At 37.1% G+C, this 16,252-nt stretch overlaps 1 protein-coding gene across 1 annotated transcript; it reads right to left on the minus strand.

Annotated features, from left to right (window-relative positions):
- Positions 1-4,355: 4,355 nt before the first annotated feature.
- Positions 4,356-14,879, minus strand: SUCNR1 (succinate receptor 1). Its single transcript, XM_061418578.1, has 2 exons — positions 14,717-14,879; positions 4,356-7,848 (listed from the first exon to the last, which is right to left on the minus strand). The coding sequence occupies exons 1-2, from the start codon at positions 14,717-14,719 to the stop codon at positions 6,901-6,903; spliced, it is 951 nt and encodes a 316-aa protein (XP_061274562.1). The 5' UTR covers positions 14,720-14,879; the 3' UTR covers positions 4,356-6,900.
- Positions 14,880-16,252: the final 1,373 nt, after the last annotated feature.

Genomic DNA, 16,252 nt, shown 5'->3' on the forward strand with positions numbered 1-16,252 from the left:
TGATGCCATCTAATCATCTCATCCTCTGTTGTCCTCTTCTCCTCCTGCCTCCAATCTTTCCTAACATCAGGGTCTTTTCAAATGAGTCAGCTCTTCGCATCAGGTGGCCAAAATATTGGAGTTTTGGCTTCAACATCAGTCCTTCTAATGAACACCCAGGACTGATTTCTTTTAGGATGGACTGGTAGGATCTCCTTGCAGTCCAAGGGACTCTCAGAAGTCTTCTTCAACACCACAGTTCAAAAGCATCAATTCTTCTGTGCTCAGCTTTCTCCATAGTCCAACTCTCACAGCCATACATGACTACTAGAAAAGTCATAGTCTTGACTAGATGGAGCTTTGTGGACAAAGTAATGTCTCTGCTTTTTAATATGCTGCCTAAGTTGGTCATAACTTTCCTTCCAAAGAGTAAGCGTCTTTTAATTTCATGGCTGCAGTCACCATCTGTAGTGATTTTGGAGCCTCCCAAAATAAAGTCAGCCACTGTTTCCATTGTTTCCCCATCTATTTGCCATGAAGTGATGGGACCAGATGTCATGATCTTAGTTTTCTGAATGTTAAGCTTTAAGCCAACTTTTTCACTCTCCTCTTTCACTTTCATCAAGAAGCTTTTTAGTTCCTCTTCACTTTCTGCCATAAGGGTGGTGTCATCTACATATCTGAGGTTATTGATATTTCTCCTGGCAATCTTGATTCTGGCTTGTGTTTCATCCAGCCCAGCATTTCTCGTGATGTACTCTGCACAGAAGTTAAATAAACAGGGTGACAATATACAGCCTTGACTGGACTCCTTTTCCTATTTGGAACCAGTCTGTTGTTCCATGTCCAGTTCTAACTGTTGCTTCCTGACCTGTATACAGGTTTCTCAGGAGGCAGGTCTGGTGTCCTGATATTCCCATCTCTTTCAGAATTTTCCACTGTTTATTGTGATCCACACAGTTAAAGGTTTTGGCATAGTCAATAAAGCAGAAGTGGATATTTTTCTGGAACTCTTTTGCCTTTTCGATGATCCAGCAGATGTTGTCAATCTGATCTCTGGTTCCTCTGCCTTTTCTAAAACCAACTTGAACATCTGGAAGTTCACGGTTCACGTATTGCTGAAGCCTGGCTTGGAGAATTTTGAGCATTACTTTACTAACCTGTGAGATGAGTGCAATTGTGCAGTAGTTTGAGGATTCTTTGGCATTGCCTTTCTTTGGGATTGGAATGAAAACTGACCTTTTTCAGTCCTGTGGCCACTGCTGAGTTTTCCAAATTTGCTGGCATACTGAATGCAGCACTTTCACAGCATCATCTTTTTTGACATATACAATATTGAAATAAGATTTAAAGATAAAATCATGTTTCCCTGTAGGGGTGGTGTTGAAGTCAATTTAAGTTCACAGATAAGACAGAATCCAATGAAATTCTCTGGAGGAAGAAGACAAAGCTGAAAAGATGAATATTTAAGAAAGAAGAGGCTGGGATAAGAGTGACAGACATTGCAGAGCAGTGAAAGAAAGAAAGCAAGACAGAGTATGTCAAATTGATGATTTAACTGTTCACTAAATTTTATTTTGTCTAAGCCTCCATAAAATAACCCTTTTGGTGAAAGTCCTACTTGGACAACTCTTGAATGTTTCTGTGTAAACTGAACTGGAAGCTGAACAGCTTTGCATACATGTATGGTTTCTCTTGGGGCTTTCCTGATGGCTTAGTGGCAAAGAATCCATCTGCAAAGCAGGAGATGAGGGTTCAGTCCCTGGGTCAGGAAGATTCCCCAAAGAAAGTGGCTACCCACTCCAGAGTTCTTCCCTGGGAAATCCCATGGACAGAGGAGCCTGGTGAGCCACAGTCCATGGGGTCACAAAGAGTCAGTCATGACTGACTCTACAACAACAAATGGTTTCTCTACTACCAGAAAGACACTCCTGCCCATATCATCTGAAAATGCATATTTAGACAGAAGTGGATCTTCATGGGGTTTGCCTGCAATCATGTACCTTCCAGGGCTTTCCAGCTGGCACTAGTGGTAAAGAATCTACCTGCCAATGCAGAAGACATAAGAGATGTGTGTTCAATCCCTGGGAATACCATGGATAGACGATCCTGGCAGGCTGCAGTCCATAGGGTCACACAGAGTCAGATACAACTGCAGTGATTTAGCACACACATCTACCTTCCAGGCATATGCCTTTATGCTTCAGCTCCCCCTTCTGTTGCCCTTCCTCTCCCCACATGGCAGCCCTCAGGAGGATTAGCACCTCCTCCAAATCATACCCCAACCTACTATGACAGAATTAATGCCTGTACTTTTAGCAATTTAGGCACATGTCTGTTTTGTCCTGAACTTATGTCTGTCTGTTTACATGTCTGCTTTCCTTCTAAGACCATGAGCTAATTGAAGGCAAGAAATATTTGCTGTTCATAGTTTATCTAATGGCAAAATTTCTGGCAAACACTGGAAATATTTGTTGAATAAGTATATTTTTTTATACAAGTGGAAAACTGCCACATACTTCTACCTGCATAGATTATACATAATATGATTTTTATTTTAAATGTATTCAAGGCACATCTCAGTTTAAGTCTTATCAGTCTTCTAGTGTAGACAAAGCTTAATGAGAAAATGTCACACAGGAACTGAGTGTTGGCATGACTGATGTCATGAGCTTTACTTTCCTGTTACATGTATTAAATATGTGTGTATTTATCTCTCCATATAACAAATTTATATATGTTTGCCAAGACTTTCTCCAGGTTCATCAATTTGGGAGCGCAAATAAAAATGCTTTTACTTGATTGTGCTTCCTCTACTCAGCACGCATAAAATCCTGTCCAGGTATATATTTTTGTAAAGCCACTAAAATGTGTATCATTTATGCTCATAAATATGCTCATGTTTCCTTCTCTACTGATGCAGATTTTTTTTCATGGCATCCTGCTTGGACTGCTGAAAACCAGAGATCTGACTATCTACTTTTCTCTTGATACTTCCACTTGGTACTTGGTACTTCCACTTAGACCTAGGATCTGAGAACCACCTATCACCAATGGATATTATATCACTTAAGTTTCAAAACAGCATGATATTCCTAGGTGAAGTGTGTGAAGATCTTTCCTTTTAAAGAGCTTATAGTCTGGATGCAAGTCCTTGTCAGGCAATGCTGGTTTGCTGAAATCCAGAAAGAAACCTGTTTGTCTATTCAGCATGGGAAAGAAAAGACGAGTTCAAGATGAACTCAGCAGCTGGAAAGTAAGTGGGTAAAGATCCTACGGAAGAGAGAGCTTACATATGTTGTACATAAACTCAGTTTAAGTCTCTAGCTAACCTCTGAAATTTGGGTGTGCTGGGTAGATTCTAAACAACTGAGTTTCTAAGCTGGCTAAAATAAATGAACTGAGATTTCAGAGATTTGAATTTGAATTTCAGCCATGAAATAAAATATCAGTACTTTTTAGGAACATAACAGAATCTAGAGTCTCCATAACATATTCATAATGCTGAGATAGCAGTCTAAATTTATTAGGTGGGAATAAATAAGAAATTGTCAGCCATGCTTAAAGAACTTAAAGAGAAAAAGCTATCAGTGGAGACCAACTTCAAAATAACCCAGATTTGGAACTAGTAGGCACAAATATTAAGCATCCATTAAAACAATGCTCAAAAGTATAGAGGAAAATATAAGGATCAAGGCAATGGCAGCTGGCACATGTATTTGTGTATAGACATTCTTTCCTTCCTATAAAGTAATGTTCATTATAAAAGCAGTGAGGACAGAGAATAGCTTGACATACACACTCAAAAGGAGTATTGAATTCAAATTTGTCCTATAAGACATTCATTCATAATGAAGAATCATTTAAAATGTACCTTGTTTGGTGCTGTGAAGACAATAAAATATTTTTTAAAATTAGATAGTTTTTCCATTAACAGACTTAAGAATTGACTTTAAAATGCATTTTATGAAAACAATAGTCAAAAGTAGTCTGAAGCCCCAGAGGTAGGCAGATTTATTTTCAGATTTGGGGAGAAGTCCTAAAAGTAAGGCTTTAAGATGGAGAGACAGATGATATAGACCTTAAAAGAGGCTTAGATTTTTTTTTAATATGTAGGCTTAATAAAACAAGGGTGAGCATCCAGGAGTCCTCAGTAGATAAAGTTCTAAATATAATGAAATGTAGTAGCTATCTTGGTTGAAAGGTATAATTTGTGACAACAGGGGTGAGAGAGAATGCACAGGGAATAGGTGGGTCCAGACTGCAAAATGCTGGACCAAATACTTTAGTCATGACTCTGGAAGGTACTAAAAAGCCAAGAAAAGACAAATTATAAAACCCAACATTTTTTCCCTCACAAAACACAAATGCAGAAATGATATCCATTATTTATTGTTTGAGATTCCATTCATTACTTATTGCTTGCAATTGTAATCGCCTTGTACAAAATGCAAATGGAATAGTTCTTGTAACTTCCATGCAGATCACTTTAATCAGTTAAGGATTATTACATGGCAAATTTGAACAAAAAATAAGAAGTATGTTATAAAATTAACATTTTGCTTATAAAATATGTGTAAGAGTTCATAGTTTCACAAAATATTTTGCTATACTATTAGAAAAGCTTACCCCTACCACTTCTTAGGATAGGTGTGGCACAAATTTAATGTCATGTTTATAAATGAAAATCAATGCGTCAAATGCAAATTACAGTTAAATTATATGTTTGCAGATAAGCGAATCTTTCTTTCCTAAGACCCTTTCTTGTGGCCTTTTCTAATGAAAAAAATTCAGAAGATCAACTTTTATCAGGCAGTTATAAAATGACATTGACACTTTAAAATTATTGAAAAACATGAAAAAAAAATTAAAAGCCTAAGGTTAGGTAGGAAACAAATCCTTTGTGAGTAATGTTTTTTTACAGTATTTCAATGGGAACATTTTGGGGTTTTGGAATGTCAGGATATAATGTTACCAGGAAACCTCAAAACAGGGGAGACATGGAATTTTATGTCTTTGCTCCTATAATGCTTATTTTTATCCTTTGCATTACAGCTAATGACCTTAAGGAAAAGAGCATAGGCATGTGGCCATGCACACATTTTACTGCATGTAATATGTAAATTATTATGTGATACTTTTTAACTCTAGATAGCTAATGCAGCACTCATTTTCCCTCTCCAAATTTGATTTGTGGCATGGGATAGTGTTTACATAACCCTCCTGGAATGATCTAGATTGATAGGTACATAAATGTTCTGTACATTTTGCAAATTCATATAGCGTGTTTTGTTTAAAACATTTTCTCCAATGGTCTTAGGTATGGTCTTAGGTCATAGGCTTATTCTATGAAAATAAGTCTCATTGCAGATATGAGTCACTCTCTTAAGATAAAATTGTCCTTGTAAATTATCCCATTGCTTAAAAAAAAAATGTGTGTGTGTATTGGGGGCAAGGGGCAGGGGTAGAAAAATTGATTTTTCCCTCCGAAAAAGGAAAATAATTAACTCAATAAGTTTTGACATTACCATTTCACTTCCTCTTATTTTCTGGTTTTATGATATTAATATATTTCAAAGTTTACTATTTAATCAAGAGCAGGAAGGCTAAAGAACTTAATATACTTCCATGCGCTGAAAATCACATTGTGATTATAAAATACCAGATGGTATACTGATTATAAAAACAGTGCACTGACTTTGTTTTGTTTTGTCTTCCTTTGAGTTTCCTAGTAGGTGCTTTGTGTTCTGTGACTTTGGAATTTTTACAGTTATCCTTGGTATCTGACTCTATTATTTTTATAAAGCCACTTACACCTAAGTCCCCTGAGAGCTGAGCTCAAATATGTCTCTATTAAATCATCTGTTTAGGTTCTCTTTAATATGATTCTTTGCACTAAAAACCATATAACATCAGAAAAGGACTTATAATTACAACTGGACCCCAATTCTTAATCAATATAAGGAAATATAGGCATATTTGAACCAGTTATATTTTCTATGCTCTTTGTTGTTACTATTATCTCTAAATTTGCTCAAGAGTACAACTTCTAGCAACAATATTTAACAGCACGTGACTAATCTTCTCTTATTTGGTCTTCATAAAAAATTATGGGATTGTATGAGTAACCTTGTATGAATAACATTGTATGGGCTTCCCCAGTAGCTCAGCAGTAAAGAATCAGACTGCAATGTGGGAGACATGGGTTAGATCCCTGGGTCAGGAAGATCCCCTGGAGAAGGGAATGGCAAGCCACTCCAGCATTCTTGCCTGGAGAACTCCATGGACAGAGAAGCCTGGCGGGCTCTAGTCCATGGAGTCACAAAGAGTTGGACATGACTGAGCAACTAACACACACACACACACACACACACATATACACACACACGAATAATATACAGAATATTGCCAACACAATTTTTTTTTTACAATCTGACTAGTGATTAAACACTGGAGAAGGAAATGGCAGCCCACTCCAGTGTTCTTGCCTGGAGAATCCCAGGGACGGGGGAGCCTGGTGGGCTGCCGTCTATGGGGTCACACAGAGTCGGACACGACTGAAGCAACTTAGCAGCAGCAGCACCAATGATTAAATACAAACAACTTGCAACTTTATCTTCTGTTCCTTTTATACTGATTGAGAGGGTCTTATATCACGTAGAATTTTGGACTTACGTGCTCAAACATTAGACCGTGCTAGTCCAACTTCTTTCAATGCTTAGGTCAAGAAACCAATAAACACCTTCCATCATCTTCTTTTCACACACCCTGGATCCAGCATGCCTTTAAACCAGAGTCAAGTCTGTAGGCCTCTCTGATTTATGTCTGAGTTAAACTCTAACTGACCTACAGCTGCTTCTGTAAAACAATCTGCTACACAGGCACCTCACTATTCTCAAATGAAAATGTTAGTCCATAAGCTCATCTTCTGAAGAATGTGAGGGCCTTGAAGTGGTGCCTCAGTTTATTCATCAACATCTCCCTGAAGTGATCTCCCAAAAGGAAATAGAAGACAGGGTTGATGACACTGTTCAGAAAGGCCAACGGCCTTGTCAAGATGTACAAGGAGTTGATGATGGCTTCAGTGCATGGGGACTTCTTCCAGGTCTTCAGGCGTGAAGCAATCCGGATATTTCGCATGACATGGTAAGGAGTAAAAAGCACAGAGAAGATCACAACTGCCATGATGACTAAGTGGAGAGGCTTCTCAAGGGGCAAAGCTGTAGTGAGCTGCCTGTTCCTCTGCTTTAGAAAGAGAGCAATCTTGAAATAAAAGAAGCACATCACAAAAAGGGGAATGAGAAAGCCCAGAAAGGTTAGACACATGCTATAAATGAAGCTTTGATTGGGGTCCCCAGAACTTGCATAATCAGTACAGTTGGTGCTATTGTCATCAGAATGTATAAAAAGAAGTATGGGCAGGAGCTCCAAGGTTACTAAACCCCAAATGGCCAAAGATATTAAAATAGCAAATAGTTTCTTTTGCAGGAGGTGTTCCCGGAAAGGATAGTTCATGAGCAGATATCGATCAATGCTGATAAAAGTGAGGAAAAGAATACTGGTATAGAGGTTGGCATGAAGTACATATCGGTTGCTTATACACAGCACATACCCATATGTCCATTTTCTCTGGGCATAGTTTCTCATCAGCATGGGAAGGGTACACAAAAAAGCCAAGTCACAGATAGAGAGGTTGAAGAGGTAGATGTTACTGCTGTTCCAGTTCTTCAGGCAGAAGAGGTAGCCAAAAACAACAGCAGTATTCCCAAGGATTCCCACAATAAACTCAATGCCATAAAAAACGGGAAGGTAGCGGCTTTCCAGGGCAGTCTGCACGGCCTGCCAGTGTTCACAAGTTGCATTCCATTCCTAAAGAAAGGAGAGAAAACATAAGGATGAATCACTAAAGTAAGACTGGAAAAACTACAAAAAATCATTGCCTTCATTATTAGCATCATGATCAACATCATCATCATCATAAAATAACACTTAAAATTTGAACTGCAGAGAGTTGGTTACATTAGTAAGGAGTGTGTATGTATAATACATAATTATATGCCTACATATCATTAATATATTATTTTTACCTATACTTATTGAGATCCTGGAATGTGAAGTCAAGTGGGCCTTAGAAAGCATCACTACGAACAAAGCTAGTGGAGGTGATGGAATTCCAGTTGAGCTTTTCCAAATCCTGAAAGATGATGCTATGAAAGTGCTGCACTCAATATGCCAGCAAATTTGGAAAACTCAGCAGTGGCCATGGGACTGGAAAAGGTCAGTTTTCATTCCAACCCCAAAGAAAGGCAATGCCAAAGAATGCTCAAACTACCACATAACTGCACTCATCTCACACGCTAGTAAAGTAATGCTCAAAATTCTCCAAGCCAGGCTTCAGCAGTACGTGAACCGTGAACTTCCAGATGTTCAAGCTGGTTTTAGAAAAGGCAGAGGAACCAGAGATCAAATTGCCAACATCCGTTGGATCATGGAAAAGCAAGAGAGTTCCAGAAAAGCATCTATTTCTGCTTTATTGAGTATGCCAAAGCCTTTGACTGTGTGGATCACAATAAACTGTGGAAAATTCTGAAAGAGATGGGAATACCAGACCACCTGACCTGCCTCTTGAGAAACCTGTATACAGGTCAGGAAGCAACAGTTAGAACTGGACATGGAACAACAGACTGGTTCCAAATAGGAAAAGGAGTACGTCAAGGCTGTATATTGTCACCCTGTTTATTTAACTTATATGCAGAGTACATCATGAGAAATGCTGGACTGGAAGAAACACAAGCTGGAATCATGATTGCTGGGAGAAATATCAATAACCTCAGATATGCAGATGACACCACCCTTATGGCAGAAAGTGAAGAGGAACTCAAAGCCTCTTGATGAAAGTGAAAGTGGAGAGTGAAAAAGTTGGCTTAAAGCTCAACATTCAGAAAACAAAGATCATGGCATCGGGTCTCTTCACTTCATGGGAAATAGATGGGGAAACAGTGGAAACAGTGTCAGACTTTATTTTTCTGGGCTCCAAAATCACTACAGATGGTGACTGCAGCCATGAAATTAAAAGATGCTTACTCCTTGGAAGGAAAGTTATGACCAACCTAGATAGCATATTCAAAAGGCAGAGACATTACTTTGCCAACAAAGGTTCGTCTAGTCAAGGCTATAGTTTTTCCTGTGGTCATGTATGGATGTGAGAGTTGGACTGTGAAGAAGGCTGAGTGCCAAAGAATTGATGCTTTTGAGCTGTGGTGTTGGAGAAGACTCTTGAGAGTCCCTTGGACTGCAAGGAGATCCAACCAGTCCATTCTGAAGGAGATCAGCCCTGGGATTTCTTTGGAAGGAATGATGCTAAAGCTGAAACTCCAGTACTTTGGCCACCTCATGCGAAGGGTTGACTCATTGGAAAAGACTCTGATGCTGAGAAGGATTGGGGGCAAGAGAAGAAGGGGATGACAGATGATGATATGGCTGGATGGCGTCACTGACTCAATGGATGTGAGTTTGAGTGAACTCCGGGAGTTGGTGATGGACAGGGAGACCTGGCGTGCTGCAGTTCATGGGGTCGCAAAGAGTCGAACAGGACTGAGCAACTGATCTGATCTGATTGAGATCCTTTGAACTATATGCTAGACACGGATGACAGTTTTGAGTAAAATAACATTCCCCATCTCAAATGACTTTTCCTCTCTTGGGAAAAATTAAGAAAGAAATGAGTGCATGTCACGTAATGATAAAGATTGTCAGACAAAAGGAAAAGCACACGCAAATGTCCAGAGATGGAAACATGCATAGAGGACTTGACAAACAGCAAAGAGACCAAGAAAAACTGCAGTGAAATAAGTGAGAAGTCAAATTAATTATGTCTTCAGGATTGACTGTGGTCCATAGCAAATCACAGTTCAACAAATTCTCTGAGCTATGTTTAACTGAACCATAGACTAGAAGAGGAAATAGCGATTCTTACAACTTCAGTCTTGCAATTTTAATGGCTTTGATTTTGTTTCCATATTGACAAAGGATTATGCTTATTGTATTATGTTTATAAAATACAACTCCTGTCTTTTAATTTTGCAACAAGAGAACATATTTATTGACATATGCCAAGCACATCACAAATATTATCTCTAATTTTCAGAAAAATCCATTTAACTCAATTCCACTTCTATCCCACTAGACATGAGAAAAACCTGGGTTGAAGAATTAAATTACTAATCACAGGTCACCAAATGTCAGGGCCAGAATTTGCCCTGCAGCCCACGGCACCGCACACAGTGGATCCTTCACTGTAAAATTGAGCAGGCTAATTTGAAGAACCGAGCAGATTGGTTTCACTCTGTATTTGAAGTTATGTGAGTTTACTGTTCTCTCACATTACCAGCAATTTACTACATTTCTCATTGTAATACCTTTCCAATTTTTTCAAACCTCTGTCCTACTCATCATTAGCAGATGGTTTTGCCTGTGAATCCCTGAGAAGAACCTGGTCATTGGATGTCCACTCTCTGGTTCCTGCCTCTCTTACTATCCTCTCCTTCTTCCTTCCTGTGACAACAGAAAATATCTATTTCTCTTGGCTTACTTCAGATTAAACTCATCACTGAGTTCTTAAGATTCCTACATGTTATTCATCATCTTTTCAGCCTCTCTATTTCAACTTCATCCTTTCCAATGGCTCTTATATACTCTCATCTTGTCTTAAAAGCAAGGCATATATAAGATTAAACAACTCTCCCTGGTTTCACATGTTTCTCTTCTTGTCATACATTGATCAACATTGGAGCTGTCTTCACTAATTAGTTTGACATCCTGACACTGTATTCCTTTTACAATCTACTTTAGTTTGGCTTCTGATCCATCACTCCACCAAAATGGCCTCTGCATTACTCCATCTAATGCTTATTTTTTCAGTCATCTTATCTGACGCCTCTTCATACAGATATATTTCTCCATTTTTCATAGAAAAACTCCCTTCTTTTGCCTTCTGTGACATGAAAATCTCCTAATTTTCCTTTCTTTCCCTCCCTGGTTGTGTTTTAAAGACTCTCTTGTGGTCTAAGCCTTCAAGGCCTAAGCATTAAATGTTGACTTCCTCGAGGATCAATACTGAATCCCTTCTTTATCTAAACTCCTTTCTTTATCATATCCCTTCTTTTCACGCCCATGGTGTCGATGGCATTGTCAATACCACAGACATGAGTTTGAGCAAACTCTGGGAGATAGTGAAGACACGAAAGCCTGGTGTGCTGCAGTCCATGGGGTCACAAACCATTGTTAGCATCTGAACAACAACAATCTAGATGCCTGGATGATCCAATCCACTTTCTGTCTTTAATGACCATTCATATATCCACCTATCAATGTACATCCCAGCCCAGCCCTGTCTTATAAGTGCTAGTGGTTTATAGTTATTACCATAGATTGATCTCTCAGAGGTACCTGTCTCTAGAAATCCTAAATAAGTTCTCCAACTTCCTTCTCAATCTTGCTGTACCTCCACTTAACTCAGTAAATGGCCACACCATTTACTGAAATGTTCACCTTAGACATCTGAGCAATGTCCTTGAAGTCATCTGTAGCTCACCTCCAATAATGAATAAACAACCATGTGTTGTTGACTTCAATGTCTGGATATTTCTCTAATTCATCACTATTGCTTCATATCTTTCATCACCATTCTAATTCAGGCCACCAGCATCTGGGACTATTTGATATTCTCCTATTGTCTTCTCACATCTTCCCTGGCCCCCTTTCAGTCTACTTTCAACATGATAGCCAAACAATATTTAAAACCTGCAATCAAAATTCTGATCATATTTCTCTCTGCAACCAAAAGGCTTGAATTATTTTCACAGTCTGAGGAATAAGTCCATAATTTTTAGTGAGACTCCAATGCCTGCATGGTCTGGCTCCTGGACTCCACTTCAACCTCATCTAGTATTATTCTCCTCCTTTCTCATCTTTCTTCCTGTTGTTTGCATGCACAGAGAATTTTCCTAATGTTCAGTTTGTTGGATTTTTCACTGACCTTTTATATGATCTTTACTCCATCACATCTCTGTCTTACATCTCCGCTTCTTTCAGACTTCAGCTTAAGTGCAGTTCTCCAAGATAGATTCTGACTCCCCAGTCTAATTAGCCCCTGCCCACTGTATACTTAGTTTTTTCTTAGCATTTCTCACAACTTTATCTTACATACAGTTTTTCTTCTATACCTTGTACTGGTCTATAAATAATCGCTTAGTGGAAAGAGGAACATAAACACTTGACTTTTTACAAAGCATTTTTATAAATATTTCCTCTGAGGTCTAATAAGTGGTAATCCACCAAATTAAGCTCCTTGTTCTATTTCCACATAAAAGATGATGTTATATATATAGTATGAAAGTGAAAACATTAGTCACCAAGTTGTGTCTGACTCTTTTGCCATCCCATGGACTGTAGCCTTCCAGTCCCTCTGTCCATGGAATTATCCAGGCCAGAATACTGGAGTGGGTTGCCATTCCCTTCTCCAAGGGATCTTTCTGACCCGGGGACCAAACCCAGGTTTCCCACATTGCAGGCACAGTCTTTCCCATCTGAGTCACCAGGGAAGCCCTATATATAGTATGACTAATATTCAAAATTAGCAATAGTAGTAGTGATATCTATGATTTAGACATATAGTTGTAGAAGGTAAAATTTAATATATATCTTCTAGGATCAATTTTAAAAATTTAAATTAGCTAAAAAACTGAAATTTGCATATGAAGTTAATAAACCTCAGAAAATTCAGGACAGATACTACAATATTCCTATTGATGAGATTCCAGATAATTTTTATTCTGTCCTTTCTGCTTTTGGTTTATTTGGACTGTCTATTTTTACTTCCAAATCAGCATGTGTGATATTAAACATTTCTAGAAATGCAGTAGAAGTTCAATGGTATTTACAAAATACAGGCTTTATTTTTCAGCTCACTGGTAATTTTTCAACAGTATTTTTTACTCTATTCCCAGTGACTTCCCATTCCGTGATTCTGAAAGTTCTCTCTTCCTTGCTTTCTGTGACATGGCGATCTCCTTGTTGTCCTTTTTCCTCTCTTTGTAGACACTTTAACAGTCTAATATTTCTTTGCCCATGTTGTAAATATTAGTTTTTCAAGGTTCATTTCTAGGCAACTTTCAAAATGTTGGTGCATGCACCCAAATGAATATTAAACCAGTAGGAAGTTTCATCACGACAAGAAGCTTACTCGTTTCAGTTTTGAATTTCCTGTTTTTCTAATTACAATTCTTTCTGCCTAGTCAGTGCTTAAATGTACTGACTTATGGGAACAGCTTATGTGTAGCATAAACATTTGGCTGCCATGAAAGTAAGGGTAAGGTTGCCTAACATTTTCAGACCACTATAACCTCAACTGGACCCACTATTTTTAGATTTCAATTTGTATGAGTATGTCTTTAGTGTGGTAATCACAGTACAAATGGAAGTAACGTAGTCCTTTAAGCAAAATTCTTGTTGAAGATGAACTTCCTTCATGAAAAATGAATATTCTTTTTGCTTTTTAGTGGTTAAATTCTTAAATTTCAGAAATAGAAATCATGATAAATATGTTATAGCTGATTTGGATGAATTATTTTTAACAGGTTTTTTTTTTATTAGATGTTGGCAATTAAAGTGAAACCTTCAACTATATTTATAAAAATATATCTAGACTTGTTAGAGGTATTAAACTATAAATAATATTCAAATTACATAAGTAGATCACTAGTTCTAATTTTTAATTTGGGAACAAAGTGTTACTTTAATTGTATTCAGCTTTTTAAAAATGTACATTTTTGACACAAATTTAAAACTGTTTGATAGTCTATTAGCTTTTAAAGTGTTTTTCTTATAACATCAAAGTAAGATAAAGAACATTTATGAAATTTTAATTCTTAACTACTTCAAGACTATTTAGCAATATAAATATTTATAAACAAATTGCTTTTTCACTAATTTGAATGAAAATATTTACACTGAAAAGATATAATCATTCAATATGAATTACTTCATCTTTTATATATTTTTGTATATTCCAGAAATTATACCAGAAATCAAAGGATTAAAGGCTGATAGAATGGTTTCAAATTGTGTGTTTATGAAGCTCTTTAAAAATACTTAACCAACTATTGAAAGTTCTGGAAGTTATAATAGCAACAGTTTCTACAATTTTCTCCTTTCCCTTGGTGAACTATAAATATTCTTAAAGGATATAATTTTTACAAACAAATGCTAAATCTCATTTTTAGAATGCCTTAAAATTTCTTCTGACACATTATTTTCTGAGCATGCAATTATTATACATTATAGATTGTTTCATCTGATTTAGAAACTTTAGTTTTCTAAATTTTCTATAAGTATTTATATTTATCTAAATAAGTCTAATTATTCTTTTTGTTGAAATATGTTACCAAGAATTAGCAAATAAAATAAATAAACCCCTTTTAATAAATTAGATTTACATTTGGCAATTGAAACAAGACATATAGTTTGGCAAAAAAAAAATGTAGAGGAAACAGCTATGACTTTCTTTTGGCTTCTTTTGCTGTTCTTTGTGTACTTACAAATGACAGTTCAGACAGTTCATTTAAACACTGCTTAAAATCTTAATTGCTCACAGACCACTTTTAAAAGAAACCCCCAACTAATGGGAGGTCTAGATTACTTTATACACCTGGACAACATGAATTGCATTAGAGCTTACCATTTTGCCAGGAGGCTTGATCCCTCAACAGAAATTTTTTGCCAGCAACTTGATTCAGCTTCTGATCCAGTGCTGTGCTGCTGACCATAGTTAGTGCAGTCTCATTTGCATATCACGTGGCCAAGATTAATAATTCAAAAGTTCAGGAAAAATGTCAAACCCCCAAGTCAGCTGTTCATGTAAGGAACTTCCTGAAAAGTTGAGACATAAACTAATTATTCATTTTATGGAAAATACATTTCACAAATAGATGTTCAAAAGGTTACTGTTGAAATTATTCCTTTCACTAGCAAAACAGCAGAGAAGCACTCATTATTTCCATGTTTATTTGTTTATTTAAATAATAAGAAAATGTAAGCACTGTATGTTCGGTTTACAACTGCTTCTGCTTTTTCTCCAGTTTTCAAATTCACAAATTTTGGTGAATTCTGTATCGGGCATATAAAAACTAAACAACTATTATCAACATGTTTGAGGGAAATATAAAACTGAAAATTTGAAGGCAAATCTGGATATTGCTGTCAGAGTACTAATAAAAGGGATACTAGAGTTTTAGGCATTTTCATTTTATTTTCAGTGGTTAAAAACAAGAGATACTTAAAAAAATACATCAGGTGGCCAGGGATTAGGGAGAAAGGTGACAGCTAAGTAAGATAACCTCAGTAGAAGGCAATTTACACATCCCAAGCAATGCTCTGCATAGCACCTGGAAACATATAACCACCATTTCAAACAGGAAACACACCTGGCTTTTCTGAGGATTATATTAGATTTATACTCAAGCAAACACTCAGTCTGCTTTATTTGAAGCCTAGTAATGATGCTGAGAAAGATCCTAAATTGTGCAGGCAGTAGTCATTTAATTTGAATGCCTTGAAAGTTTAATGTTGAATTGGCCGTGACAGGCAAAAGCCCCCAAAGAAACTATTGCATCCAGCCCTCCTAGCCAAGTATTTCACCTTTTCTGATATATAAGAGCCCCAAACTCAGGAACCTAAAAAATAAAATTTATAAATAAATACATACACATAAGTATGGCTTCCCTGGTGGCTTGGATGGTAAAGAATCTGCCTGCAATGCAGGAGACCCAAATTCGATCCTTGGGTCAGAAAGATCCCTGAAGAAGGGAATGGCTACCCACTCAAGTATTCTTGCCCAGAAAATTCCATGGACAGAGGAGCCTGGTGGGCTACAGTCCATGGGGTTGCAAAGAATTGAGCACAACTGAGTGTCTAACACAAACACACATTATATACTTAACAGTATATGCATACATTGAAATACAAATGTACTCATATATGAAATGTATATATATTTATATGAAATACTGTCTTTATAATTTGTTGAATTATTGTGATATGCCAGGTATTGCACTAAGCACCTTTTTGTATTGAATATTTATAAAGATCCTCTGAGGTTTTTTACTGCTTCTAAAATTTTCTCACTTTATAGATTAAAAAACACTGAGGCTTAGAGAGATTAATTAACTTTCTCAAGGTCACAGAGTCAGTAAGGAGAGGGATCTGAGTTTAAACA

The sequence above is a fragment of the Bos javanicus genome, chromosome 1, assembly GCF_032452875.1.
Source record: "Bos javanicus breed banteng chromosome 1, ARS-OSU_banteng_1.0, whole genome shotgun sequence".
In the NCBI taxonomy this organism is placed as follows: Eukaryota; Metazoa; Chordata; class Mammalia; order Artiodactyla; family Bovidae; genus Bos; species Bos javanicus.